Source organism: Poecilia latipinna, unplaced genomic scaffold (genome assembly GCF_001443285.1).
Source record: "Poecilia latipinna isolate Pla-1442-1.1 unplaced genomic scaffold, P_latipinna-1.0 Scaffold38, whole genome shotgun sequence".
NCBI lineage: Eukaryota > Metazoa > Chordata > Actinopteri > Cyprinodontiformes > Poeciliidae > Poecilia > Poecilia latipinna.
Window position 1 is genome coordinate 536,296 of NW_015112654.1, and position 15,006 is coordinate 551,301.

General features: G+C 39.8%; 1 protein-coding gene across 3 annotated transcripts in view; it reads left to right on the forward strand.

The window, feature by feature from the left end:
- Positions 1–15,006, forward strand: part of wdpcp (WD repeat containing planar cell polarity effector) — a 102,586-nt gene that overhangs the window by 84,062 nt on the left and 3,518 nt on the right. For all 3 annotated transcript variants that reach the window (XM_015045697.1, XM_015045703.1, XM_015045710.1), the window contains 2 exons: positions 6,758–6,857; positions 12,637–12,748. In XM_015045697.1, coding sequence (XP_014901183.1) covers positions 6,758–6,857; positions 12,637–12,748 — 212 coding nt within the window. The remainder of the gene's footprint in view (positions 1–6,757; positions 6,858–12,636; positions 12,749–15,006) is intronic.

Here is a 15,006-nt window from a genome sequence, read left to right on the forward strand (position 1 = left end):
ACTTTTTTTGTTTGACATGATTTTTTTTTTTTGATTGAATACTACTTTTTTTGTTTGACATGATTTTTTTTTTTTGATTGAATAATTGTGAAACAAAACTAACTCCATACTCTTACTGTGTGAGACGGAATGGATCAAACAGATGGAGGTGGACTCATCTGGCTTCTTTAAGCTGCGTGTACTTTTTTTTAACAAAACATATTTAAAAGAATAAATTGTAAACAAAATGTAAGGACCTAATGAATTACTGCCAACTAATCCCCAAAGATCAGGCATAAACATAGAAACATCCCACCGTGAAGTGTGACAAAAGCTGCGTTTATCTTCAACATTGTAACAATGTAACATTCTAAAAATGTTACATTGTTGCAACAATGTAACATGCTGGATAGTTTTGCTTCCCTGCTTGGTCCCACATTTACAATAATAATAATAATAAAGACATTTTTTCCTTAGTTTGTAGGCTATTTGATTTATTTTTAAGAATTCAAATACAGCTATGTTAGTAAGAATTTACAAAACTGACCTGCTGATTCATGTCCACTCTATTTTTAGTTTGGGAGTTTTAAAAAATTATTAGTTTATTCTTTTTATTTATACTTTGTAATTTCTCACTCTGTAGTTGATGACCAGATTAGTTTGGAATCAAAAATTTGGGAAGATATTAAATTGCTCCCACCATTTAACACTAAATGTATTGTGTGAGGGTCTACTGTCCATTTAAATAACAAACTTAAGCTTTTGAACGTGTTAGATTAATTTGTATGACTTGCTTGATTTTGAAATGTTAGTTTCTGTCCACAAATGCACACAAAACATTCTAATGTAGTATTCTTGTAGAGCTCATTTGTTCCTGGTTGAACAGCTCTGTTTGTTTATGTGTGTTAAAACTTGAAAAAAGTGTGTAAAAATAAGTATGTACAATAATATTTAATGGAGTGTTGTAACACCTCTAGGACTTAGGTTGTCCAAAGCACAACAAGCAGTAACAATTTTGTAGAAGACTCTTTTCCTCACCATCACATTGAAGCAGCAGAGGGATACGTAGCTAACAAAGTGAAAATGTGGTGATAAACTCTTGAGATAAAATTGAAAATGACCAAACTTCCTTCTTCATGTCTCTGGCCTCTAACTGATGATGTCCTTTCAAAAGTAGTGGGAACTTCTCCAATGTTTCTGTGACCAAGTTTTAGCCGCAACCCCAATATAGCATAGTCATGTTAGCCATATTACGTAGTCAATGTAACATGCAAACTCAGGAACTACCTTCTTTCATACGTTCATACAACCCACTGTGTCAAGCATACGGTTCTAAACTTCATATGTGGAGTCATAGTTAAAAAAGTTCTATGCTAAAAGTTGGAAGTTAACACTTCTTACACTTCAGGCTAGCAAGAAAAATTAGTTTGATATAGCAAAATATCACATTCCCCCATATTAACAGTCAACAGAGCAATGCTTTTTTTTTTTTTTTGTCAAACCATGAACTTATGAGTGCTTTTCAGAAGTCCTCATCCTGCACACATTTTAAACATTTCAGAAATTGAGTAAAAATAATGTATGCCTTCTGTTTTTGACTCTTTCACCTTCTTTTTAAATGTCTTGAGCAGATTTAGGAAGCCTGCGTGAACCCCTTTGTGAATGGCCACAATGGGAATCTGCTCATATCTGGTTCACTGATTTCAACAGATACCGGCCGATGATCGTCATCCCAGATCTGTAACAAAGCTAATGCTCATTCACAGCAAACTGTTTCAAGCACTTTTTTTTTTTAGCCTCAGCGACCAAGAGAGCAGCAGCTCATTGTCTGCAAAGAGTGAAAGAGAGTCGAGAAAGAAAAAGGACAAGGGGGCACATTGACATTTCACCCCTCGCCCTGTCCTTCGGCCTAATTAGGTTGTGTTGTTGCTCTAACCTGCTGCTTGGCTGATTGGGCCAAGGCAGAGCAGGTTAATGAGGGCAACCCCTCCCCCCCCCTCGCACTCACCAAACTCTTTGTAACTTACTAACTTGCCCGCAGAACTCAATAACGCGCCATCGATTTTATAGAATGGACTCGCAGATAACATGGAAGCCATCACCTCCTCCAGAAATGCTCAGCATGACACCCTCCTCCCCACCATGACACGACCCTCCATTGTTTCCCAGCTAACAATAGAGGTCCTTCAAAGCCCCCTACCCCTCCGTAAAAAGAAAAATAGAAAGCTTTTGTTAAAATGAAACACTTAGTGTTGGGTTAAATTGGGGGGGAGGAGGAACTGTTGGGGGAGGTTACTGATTGGTTGGCTCGTTTTTTTTTTTCTCTTTCTTTCATTATTGGTGCTCTTCTGTAACTCCCTAATTAGCCTTTGATAATGAGTTGATAATGTAACCAATTAGGTCATTCGTCAGCCAAGTCGAGCCCACGACACCTCCCTCCCTTTTTTTTTCTACGCCTCTATCAATAGGTCTTGATAGAGCTTGCTAATTAAATCAAATTTTTTTGATAGCTGAATTGAGCGCCAGCTCGTCTGTTTCCGAATGAGGCCTCGTACAGTATCGCTGCAGACATCCTGAAGCGAAGCTGTTGTCTTCCCCTCCTATCTATCATCGCTGGCAACACTGAGGGAAGGCGAAGGGGCGGAGATGTCGCTGCTGCGTCTTTGGCAATAAACTCACAGTTGTCTCTCGCGTGATTAATTAGCCCTTTTGAAACTCTCGACGCCTCTCTAACACAAGACTTTGGGGTGTTATTTGTGTCGTGAGACAAGTGTGAAACTAATTATGTTGATTTCTCAAGATGTTAGCATATTTCCGCCTGCGTGTGGCTGCCAGTATAGTTGGCAAATGCTGACGGGAAATTGCACCCCTCATCGCTTTAACAAAACCTAAAATAAAAATGCTATACTGCTTTAATTTGAGTCTGTGAGACTGATTGTTAATAAAGTATTTTTGGTGTTGCCAAAGATAAAGTAGGACAGATAATTATAAATAAATAAATAAATAAACTATATATATATATTGTTTTGGTTCATGCAATGAGTGTACCTCTGAAGTAAATCAACAGGATCGGCTGCCAGGTCCTCAGAAGGCTTTGCCCAGACTACTCATTCACTAATCCCTGAAATTTTCAGATTTCACACTTTTATAAATGATCTGTTGCTCACAGATGTATGACAGTTTTACAAACTTATCAAAGGAGTAAACTTTTCAAATGACTATCTCCTGGAGTCTTTCTGAGAATTTCTTCTTTACTTGGAAAATACCAAATATAGTATCAGAAAACGTATTTTACAATTGTAACTTAAACAAATACAGGTAATCAAAATGTTAAATTTAAAACAAAACATGCTGATTTGTCTTAAGACAATCATACTTCATGTGGTGATTGGAAGAAATTTTATATTTAGTGTCCGGCTTTCAGTGCCTTGCAAAATTCTGCCTACATTTTGTTTACATTTTCTCATGCATTTTCACTTCACAACTGCAAATCTCAGTTTTTAGGAATTTTATGTCTGTAAAGATAAACTTTGATTTGTTTTCAACCCTCCTCTGTGAATACTTTGTTGATCAACCTTTCGTTGACACTGACGTTAGAATACAGCTGCAAAACTGCTCAAGCTCAGTCAAATCGGACGTGAACATCGATTTTCAAATCTTATCACAAATTCTCATTGAATTTAGGTCTGGACTTTCACTAGTCCACTCTAACAAATGAATGTGGTCTGGTTTCATTCATTCACTTCATTCACTGCATTTATGTCCCCCACAACAGACGCATGTTCCCATCCTTCCCCGTCTATCTAGTGCGACAGAAACCCGCCCCGGTCAGGTCAGACTTCATACAAACACAAGTCAGTCTCTTAATGTGCTGGAAAAAAAAAGTTGCTCTTCACCTAATCCCTGATTTATTTGCAGGAAACCCAAATATCAGTCAGTATCGGGTTCTTAGCGTCCGCCGGTGTTCTCCCCTCCCCTCTGCTCCCTTTAAAAAAAAAAAAAAACAGCCCAGTAAAACGCCCCTCTTTATCAGCGCAGTTAGCTGGCTCGCTGCAACCCCTAAAGCTCTTATATAAATAAGATTAGTGTCGCGTTTGAGCGTCGGGGAATAAGAGGTGTAATATCTGATGGTTTTATATGCAGTATTATTGTTATCCCCTCTTAGTCTGGCTGATACTACTCTCTCTCTCTTTCTCATTTTGCGTTTGTTCACTCACTGATTCTTTCGCAGGGTCTCTTTCTACAGATTCAGACAGTATTATGAGGGGCTAATCTGGAATAAAGCGCCTCAGCATCAAATGTTCATATTGTTCTGATCTGTCTGTCACACCGTCTCATCCTCTCGTATTTTTTTACTATTTATCTTTTATTTTTCCTGCCTTCCTCTCTCTTTTTCCACGTCCCACCTCCTTGGTTCTGTCATCCGCTGCTCTGTTTGTTATCAATTAAGCACCTCGGTCATATCTAATTGTGGGGCCATGTCCTCGTTTGTAAAGGCCGAATCTGTCACCTTAGTCCTGGGAGCCGATTTAGGCCCCTTTGAGGCCATTTTGTTGTCGTCCATTTTCACATTTCCGACTAACTCTCCTCCACAGAGGGCAGGCACCACACTATAATTACCCAATCTGTTCCTATTCACACTCCTCAATTTCAGCACCTCACCCTCTCTCATTCTCCTTTGCTCTCCCTCTCTCTTTTGGGAACCGGCACCCCCCTCGGTTTTTTTTTTTTTTTTTTTTTTTTTTGTCATTGGAAATGGTGTGGGTGAGGGGGTGGGCTACAAAAGCCGGGTTACAATATGAGGGTATTAAGTCTGGGTGCTGGCTCAGCTGGGGGCTGGCTTTAGCCAGCTGAGGGTTATCCATGACGAGCCCTGAGTCACAGCGCTGATGTCCTGTGATGTTGCTGAAGCGGAAGACTTTGCTTAACGCGCTGTACACTTTGATGGGCCCTCAGTCCCTGCGTTCTGCCTGGGGAAACCCTGCGGGCCTCAGGAGCCACTTGTTGGGTTTCCAGATGAGCATTTTTTACACTGTAGATGCAGACATAACATTCTTGCGGTACTCCTAATATATGTTTTTTTTTTTTTTTTTTTTTTTTTTTACAATAATATAAGGGGCTAAAAGTGGGCTGAAACAAATAATCTGATTCATCGCGATGAATCGATTATTGACAATTATGGAAAGAAAGAACTCATTTAGTAATCAATTAATTGTTTACTGTACTACTTTACATTTAAGATAAAAAAAATTGTAAATATGTTCAAACCCAAAACTCCTAAAGTGGCATAGTTTTACCTTCACCTGGTTCAAGTTCTGTAAAAAACAAAACATCTCCTATAAAACAACTTTTTGCTAACCAATTATTGATCGAATTGTAAAAGTTGGATGAAATGACATGACCGTTCAGTCTGCAGATGTTTTTAAAACTATTTGGTACTTACGCAAATTAGTGCCACATATGGAGGTGGTACAAATCATGTTTTGTGAGGGGAAGAGGGGCTAAAAGATTGGAGCAGGACTGTTCACACTGCCATGAAAAACTCAGCTGTGGATCACACATGGGCAAAAAATTCAGATGCTATGTGTACTTGGCTTGTAGACAGTATCTACAGAAAAACAGCTTTTCTATTCTGACACCACAAGCTTAAACATGGAGAGTTTGCTGAATGCTACTGCAGCTTTAACTGGAATTTCTTGCATCAACCCAATGCCACTATGACCAAACTTTTCAGGTTGGTTTAGCGTCAACCAAAGAAAGAAATTATTTTGAAACTGAACCTCATGTCCAGTGTTAACATACGGTGGAGGTTCTGTGATACTCTTTACTGAATTCATGGCTTTTTAGCCTACATTGAGTAGTACTAAATGTAGGGGACATTGATTATAATTGTTGCCAAATAATTAAAATTTAATTAAATAGAATGACAAAGCATTACTCTGTATATTCTCTACTGACGGCTGTTTACATTCAAAATGTTTTCCTATTTACCTTGTAAGACCAGATAATTAATGCAGAAATGTGCCCAAAACTGATTATTGTATTACTTAAATCTGCAAATTGAAGCTCAGAGCCACAACATTCAGAGCATATCAACAATTTTTATAGCAAAAATAATGTCCCTCAGCAGTATATCAATGAAATCATCTTGTATTATTATTATTATTTAGGACATATTTGAGCAGAAGATGGCTTACGTCTTAACCGAGCAGCAGAAGTCAGATGCTCAGGGGTTAATAATGAATGTATTGCCATATTATCTCTTTTTATGAGCATTTGAGGCTCAAGCAGAGATACAGAGGATACATGCTGTTTCCAATATTGTGACTGGCTGATATAATAATATGCTCGGCTGGATGTGTTTCCGTGTAAAAGGAGAATATGAGAAGGTGAACAGTCCCTCTCCCACTTTTGAAATGTGCCAGATAACATCCAGCCCTGTTTAAAAACCAGAGACAAGTGTGTGTGGGTGTATGTGTGTGTGTGTGTGGGTGTGTGTGTGCAGTTTGGGGCGCAGGCAGCAAGAAGGCTGATTTCAAAGTTTTTTTCTTTCTTTCTTTTTTTTTGAGGAAGCGGCATTTCATTCGAACCGGTGCCGTTTCTGATGTCGGACTTCAAACGGCTCCGTTTTTTTCTACTCCTCATTTCATCTGTTTCTTCCTCCTCCTGCCAAAATACCGCGACCACCCCTCTATTAAAAAAAAACTATTGTCATCTGAGCCCAGATTCATTTTAGATTAACGTTCACGTTTCTTTCTTTCCCGCATTACCTTCAAAGGACCTCCATTATGTCGCCGGTGATAAGGGCGAGGTGGTGCTCGCGGACGTGGCCAAGAGGAAAGCTAATGAAATCGAAGCCCGGGCCATCGCAGGCAACGGTAAGAAAAATAATCACTTGTCCAAGCCCAAATAAAGAAAATGCAGCCCATTATTCCTCCTTACATGTTGATAAACTCGGCAGCTCAGCTCTGGTGATGCACCTGAGATATTTTCTCAGCCTCAAACCCTCCTTTAAAAGCATAGAAAGGAATCAAATCAGATCAAGTTTGACTGAGAGATGTGGAACGAAACATGGACAACAGGTTGACTTGCCTTCCCTTTTCGTTTTCTCACACCTTTAGCTAGCCTGATAAAATCCAGCCCTTTTACACTTTGCTTCGTACAGAGGCTCCGGCCTCTTGGCTATCAAGAAATGATCCCTTCCTAGAGTCTGTTGAGGTTTTAAATTTTACCCAGTTACTAATGTTTAGCCGTAACTTTTGTAATGTGGCAGTTTGATGCTATGAAGCATAAATAACAATCCCCCACTGCAAAAAGAGAAGTGCAATATCTGAACAAGATGGCTATTAGTGTTAGTTCAATAGTTGGAAGTATTTCCAACAAGATCTGAACAGCTTTGTTCACTTCCTCTGCTGCCTTTTCTAGAACTACACCCAGTCTACAATTAGTCATGTTCACAACTTGTCCATCTGTTTGCTGATTGGACCGGTCAAAATTATACCGGAGAAATCCACTTCAATGGGAGAAACCCCAAAAGAAGAGCTGAACTGAGGTTATAACTGCGTAGGTCAGGGTAACTTTTAATAAAAACTATCATAGTTTAAAATCTAGATAAAGACTCTACGTTCAGACGTAAAATGAAAGGTTTTCTGGGTAGCCCAGCATGGGAGAAAAACTCAACCAATGCCCAGGTTTCTTTTTTTTTTTCAGTCTATGCTGCTGGCCTTTGACAAACACTCCCAAAAGCACATACCAGAGGGGATCAAGCTGAGTTCCTGATTACAAACCCATTCTCACAACCACACACACATACACACACATACACACACATACACACACACACACACACACGCTCAGTCCACACAGAGGCTACAAGGGCCGTCGGCTAGGCAGAAAAACATTCACATTTGTGAGGGGAACTAGATGAACATGTCGGTTGAGTCCTTCATTGATGCTTAAAAGCGCAGCAGAAGGGCTGCGCGGGCATGTTTGTGTGTTCACTGATGAGGTATTTAACTCCACTGTATAAGGTCAAACACCCGAGGCTGGCCGTCTCGTCTGCGTGGCTGGGAATGAAAATGAGCATTTGTGTAACTCTGAGGCCTGTTTGCATCTATTTTCCCTTTTTTTTTTAATTATTCCTAATGTGATGCTTAACATGCACACGCCCCCCTCCTTCATAAGCTCCCTTAATTATGTCCTCGATGATTTACCTCAATCACCTGCAGCGTGTCCTATCCTTGGACAGCAGCACCGTGTAGAAGTGAGGAAGGGACACAGGTGAGAGGCTAGGAAATGGAAGATCTGATGTGTCTATCTATCTAAATATATATATATATATATATATATATATATATATATATATATGAAAATATTATGTAAATGTTTAAATATAAAAAAGGATTTTAGGTCTTAAATTATTCTTGAATTCACGGTCAATCTTGGAAATAATCATTTGTTCAGTTTTAAAAAAACATAATTTTACTCCTCATGGAATGATAAACTAAGCATTTTCACAAGCAGCTATTAAAATTATCTGCTCATTCCCTTTTCACACTTTATATTTGCAAGTTATGTACATCTATGCTTTTTGTCTTCTGTAAAAAAATGAAGCAATTTTCAATTTGCTTCAAACTTGGGATGCATTTTTATACACAAACTGTAGGATCCAACACATTATATGAAGCATATTGCTGGAAACAAACGTCGCTTCTGGGGATTTTATTGAACAAATGATGATAATTTTAATGTAAATTATATAAAAAAATGTAATTCAAAATTTTATTTTTTCTCTTTTTGTTTGCTGCAGCCAGATTTCTAGAGTGTCATGTTTTATTGTTAAAAAAATAAGACTGTATTGTTTTATTTGCTGTGGTGTGTGAGATGCAACTAGATTTCCATTTGTCTTTTAGGACTGAGCTGTCTATTGGGAGTTCTTAGTTTTGATGCATTTAATGAATCTGACATGTTTTAGTATTTCACTTTCTGATTACCCATCAGAACTGCTGAAGAAAAAATCAACCAATTTTAGTGATTATACTATTTAAAGTAGGTATGTGTACAACAACAATTACATGGCAACCCCATATAAAATACAAATCTAACATGACACAACATGTCGTCTATTTATGCTAAAGATATAGCTTAAATAGATGATAAAAGTAATATGGACTCCTGAATGTGGGCAAAGTGAAACCTTGTTAAACTATAAATAGCGATCGAGAGGTTTGACAAACTGGCAAGAAAAAACCTGCTTTTATTGATGGCAGTTATTACACTATTAAACACAACCGGATTTGCCAGAAATCATCTGATTTGATGTAGATATTTTTACACTTGACACAAAGTGACACAGAAATAACCTCAGCGTGCTACATCACGAGGAGGATGTCGATGCACTGAACAGCACTCAACCTACACACACATCAGCTGTGTGTGTAGTGTGTCTATGTGTGTGTAAGCGTGCATATTAACGGTGCTTAAAAGGCCGGCCATCAATAATAAGTGTCCTGCTTCAAGCAGAGGGCTCCAGTGAACAGGTGTCTCACTTTACACACTTGTACATGCACACACATTAAGCATTTGTAGCATAATCTGTGGAGGGCTGGAGGGCAGGCCAAAAGTAGAATTACCTTTTTAAGTCGATGAAAATAAGCAAATCTCAATCTGTGTCTCTTCGGGTCTCTGAAAGAAAACAATTCCATTTTTAGAGGGGTTTTTTGTACTAAATCTCTTATGAGTCATTCTAACATACATCTACTCTGGTTTTCACCTCATAGAAAACTCAAACCAAGTTTGAAATTGAATTGGTAGTTAGCCTGGTAAAAACCAACCCCTTGTTCTGTGCTTCGCTTTGTACACAGGGTTTGGGCTCTCAGCTATTGAAAAACGATCACTATGAAGCTTTTTGGAAATTGCCTATGCTGTAAACAACTGTCCTTCACTGCGAAGTGAGAAGTGCTATATCCGAACAAGATGGCAACTTCATTAATCAGTTGGTTGGTTGTCATTGATAAAACTACAGGGGGAAATATAATTCAAAAACAATGTCATTGTTCACAACTTCCTCTGTTCACTGATTGGCCCGGCTGAAATTCTATCGAAGGAATCCAGGTGAATGGGAGAAAGCTCGGACTGAGCAGTGAAACGAAATGAGAATCAAACTGAATTGCCCAGACTAGGAGTTTGTTAAACTAGCCTGTCACCAAGATACCATGTGCATCGCCATGCTGCATGGATGACAATTATCAAAGGTAATTGAGCTTTACAGGTAGAAAAAGGATTTTAACACCAACAAAGTAATTCCTTAACAGCTACTATCCAAAATCTTGACTCATGCTAAACATTTAACTCCTGCGTCTGAACTTCCACCTAAAGTTAAAGCAATTATTAAAGTTATTAGTTTATCTCCTGTGATGAAGACATATATACACAATTATTTATTGCAGTTATGGACACAAAAATAACATTTAATCTACATTCCTAAATGTTACTTTTGCACTTCATTGGTTAGAATAGTCAGTCGAAAGGCCTGATGACAACGGAGAATTGTGAGGTAATCAATACTGTAATATTGTTTCTGGATTAATCTTTCTGACCTAATTTCAACTGTGGAGTCTGTTGAAATTATTACAACAGTGCCATACTCTGGGATGAAACACGGAGGTGGCAGCTCCATTATTCTGTGGGAGGCTTTACTTCAGCAGGTACAGGAAAAACGTGAAACGTTTAAGTTTTTTTAAGGTGAAAAATGTCAATACTTTGTCTGAAAACCATACGTGTTGACTGAAATAAACATGAGGATGTTTTGACACAGCTTTATTATGCGAGTCATATACTGGAATGTAGACACTAATTGAGGAACGCGAAGGTGCAACAGATGAACAAAGTTTCCTTCAAGCAAAACAAGAACATTCACGTTTAATTTCCTACCTTAATTTGTCAGACTGTGTGCCGTTTTTTTTTCGTTTCTACTTAAACATCTTAACTTGTTTTCAAAGTATGATCTCCATAAGCATGTAGCTGCAGAGAGCCACACTTTGACTTTTAAATTTTATGCATATTTCGTCCTTTCTCGTGTGCTTCAAGCCGCCTACAAACAATGTCTTCACAATGCAGTTTGGAGGTGTGCATATTGGCTCCAGTTTTAATTCTTCATAAAATGCTTCCTACTTACATATGTCTTCATAAAAAGCATGGCTGCGGCTTAAATCAGACGAAACCTTCAAAAAAAAAGGATGGGGTGGGGGCACTTGAGCTCTGATCAACATGTTTTTTTTTTAAAGCATGTAGAAGTTGTTTGATGGGCCGAAACAAATGAACAAATGGAGATAGTTTGCATGTTAGTTGTAGCCAGAGGCGGTTTTCCTGCAGGTGTCAGGTGTAGCTGCTGGTCTAGTTGGGAGCACTTACCTCGTAGAGCAACAATACAAACTGCTGATCATGTCTCACTGAAGTTTGAAAAAAAAAAATGCAATTGAGATGATTTGCATTTAAAAGATCTAACACCAGAAAAAATAAAATAAAAACATTCTTCTTGTTTGGATAATTTTTCAAAAAATTGACTCGGTACCAAATTGAGCGGTTGTTTTAAAGTGGATGCCAGCGATAGACGCCACATCTTCTGTGCGTCTCCTCTTGCATTCATGCGGGCTCATTGTGAATCTCGATCCTCTGAGATTCCCGCCGCCGCTTGTACGCACACAAGCGCACAATAGAGAACACGGATCGCAGCTTAGAAATGCTCCTTTTCATACCGGCATTGGAAATCGCTTAAAGCTGTCTGGCTGATACGTGTGCTGATCTGGATTGATACGGCGCTGTGAGAGGCAGAAGGCCTTTTTCTCTTCTCCTCCATCTCTGTCTCTCTCTCCCTCTTTCTTTTTTTTAGTATTATTCCTTTCGAGTGCCAAGAGAAAAAGCCAACTTGGTTTTGTAACGGTTGTGTCTCCCCCTCACAAAGGCTGATGTGACTGCAGGGCCTTTTCAGCGGGCAGAGACGAGAGCTTTATCTGAAGATCCACTTCTCCACCTCCTCTCTGCCTTTCTATCTGCTCTTTGTTGATGCAGTGAAAGCCTGTTAGCTCCGCTGCGCGTTGAGGGAAAGACGTGGTTGTTTCTGCTCCCTTTCCCAGCTGCTTTGTTTGCACATCCTCCATGACTATTTGACTTCTTGTCTCAATTCAGAAATTTCCCCAAGTGGCAGCTCACTGTCACGTACCGTGCCTCACTAAAGCGTTCGTAGCTCTTGAACTTGTTCACATGTTACAGCCGCAATGTGTCACATGGGATTTTATGTGAAAGCCCAAAGTAAGGTAATGCGTGATTGGGAAGTGGGATTGAAGTGAGGGCTTTAAAACATTTCTTCCACATCCTTGCTGTGTTCCCTACATCGTTTGCAGCAAATACAAACAAGACATCTTCTAAGTTCCTTCCACCAACTCTTTTCCTCTTCCCACTCAAATGTAAAGACCAAATTTCTGAGGTGCAAAACTAATAGTTGTCTTCAATGTCATTGAGGTTTGTGGTTGTAACGTGAGAAAACTGGACAAGGTTCAGTTCCATGATGGCACCAGTGTCCTCATCGACTCACAGTAAGCATTTCGAGAGTGACAGTCAATGGGTTAAGCTGTTTTCTGTTGTCATGTTCATTGTCAGGTGTTCTTCAGAGAGGCACCAGTGCTGCTTGTGGTTCCAGCTTGAGTCACAGAGAACCAGATAGGGACCCAAAGGGGACAGGTCCCTTCTCCTCAGACAACCCTCCAACACGGTGAGTGTGAACATCTGAGTTTTATTGTCTAAATGTGTCCTGCGTGGAAATTAAACGTCTATCCTCTTCAGTTTGGGATTGCATTGCCAACTCCACTTACTACCACTTTACACACTGGAAATATTTTGAAACAATATTCTTCTTGTTTTGTTAGAAACAAGAAGAATGGAGTGTAAACCTGATTACACATTCACACCTCCTCAAACGAACCAGACTTTCTACACAAATGAACTACAGTTTGATTAAAGCTTTCAGGGCTGCTGTGAATGCACTCTAAGGCTGTTTAGCAGAATAGCAGTTTGTCATTTCATTTAAAAAAAACTACAGATCTTTAAACATTTAGCTCTGCTCTCTACAAATAAAGTCTCCAGACACATTTGTTCTTTTTGTTCATTCTTGTTGCCTCTTAGAGAGAGCACCAGTGGCCGGATGGCTGAGGAATGGCTTCTTCTCCCCTGTGAAACATCAAAATGTCAAAGCCACATTGCTTTCACTTCTTAAAGCTTCCAGTGATCCCAGATTTTAAAAAGCCACTGTGTCCAGTTCAATGTCTGGAGTTCCTACCCAAATTCTCCGTCTCCGAGTTTAAAACAAATGGAAAAAAAGAACCACGTGTTGAAAGAGTAAAGACACTGATAGAAGCATCCATGACTCCATTATTATGGGACGGTGGGGGAGGGAAGTGATGGATACTGCATCTAGCATATCAGAGTATTTATATGGGATTTGGGTGTTTTAGATAAAAAGGCGCTCTTCATCCTTGTAGGCTTTCATGGCTGTTTGACTGTAACAGTGATGACTCTCTGAACCCCCACCTACCACTAAGCCTCCTCCATCCATCCCAAATCCCCTCCAATTTAAGCAATCTGGGTCCAGAGAGAGGTAAAGAGAGATGCTGTGGCCTAAGCTCTTTTTTTAAACACTAAAAGAAACAAGAGGAGGATAAAACATGTGGAAAAGAAGGTGACTTGGTGCCAGAATCTCCATCGTACCCCATCTTCCTCTACTCTGCCGTTAGGCTAAGGAAGCAGATTCCCAAAACCTCCCAAAAGACAATAGCCTCAGAGAGGAGCAAACAAAGCTCCTGCTTTTTTTTTTATTTCAATCACCCCCTCCTCTTTTAGAGGAAAAATTACCCCGAAGCCCCCCCCCCCCCACCTCCTCTTCTGTAATCTGGTCTCCAATGAAGTTTCATTGTTTCTCATGTGAAGCCAGTGGCAGCTTAGCCGAGATGGAGTAGGGGAGGCATTATAACGCCGGCGCGTTCTCTCGTTTGTCTCAGCCAGAAAAGAGCAGCGGAGGAGAGGGGAGGTGAGCACAATGGTGATTCGGGGGCTCCTCGCAGATTCCCGCATTCTCCAAATCTGACTCCACGCTCACAGTAGCGAGAGACAACGAGACGGAAGTCTGGGAAGCTTCCCAATGTTCCTTTGATGGCTGCTGGCCTCTGTTGTTCACCACACACTCCTCTGACAGAGGAGTGCAGAGACTGGGAGCGCCTGGCAGTTTCCCTCAGTGAAGGCCAAACTTATTGTGAGGCTCAGAACCAACAAGGAGCTACGACATGGTTTCACTCTCTGATCAACCTGGAGAGTGAAAATCCATCGTTACAGAGGGGGTTGCTGTGGGCACAAAGATGTGAAGTTTGATAAACAACTTCCGGCTCCTGAAATTAACATCAGGAAATCTGAGCTGATGGTAAAGGCATCATCTCAATCAGAGAGCACTACAGATGAGGAGGTAAACTAGGTAAATATGTTCAGGACCAGTTCAGGTACTGAGGCTGAACTGGTCCCTGGGTCTGTAACTGGAAACACAGAAGAACACATAGTCGATCAGAACTACAGATCACAGTCTGAGTGACTACAGAGTGGAACCACATCCATCCAACCAACCAACCAACCAACCAACTAATCAACCTACCGACCAAGCAACTGATCAAACAACGAACAACAGACAAAGCAACTGATCAACCAACCAACCAGCATCAAAGTCCATCTTTCTGTCTGGTTTCTTTTCTTTCTTTCTGTTTTTTGTCTTTCTGTCTTTGTCATTTTCTTATTTCTTTATTCCTGTCTATTTTTCTTCATTTTTCTGTCTTTCTTTTGGATTTTCTTTTTGTCTGTTTTATTTCTTTTTGTTTTTCTCTCGTTCTTTCTGTTTTTTGTCTTATTTATTTCTTTGTAGATTCCTCCACTGATTTCTATTGGCAACACTTCGTGTGAAGCGTTCTCATAAACTCTCTCAAACACAAATCA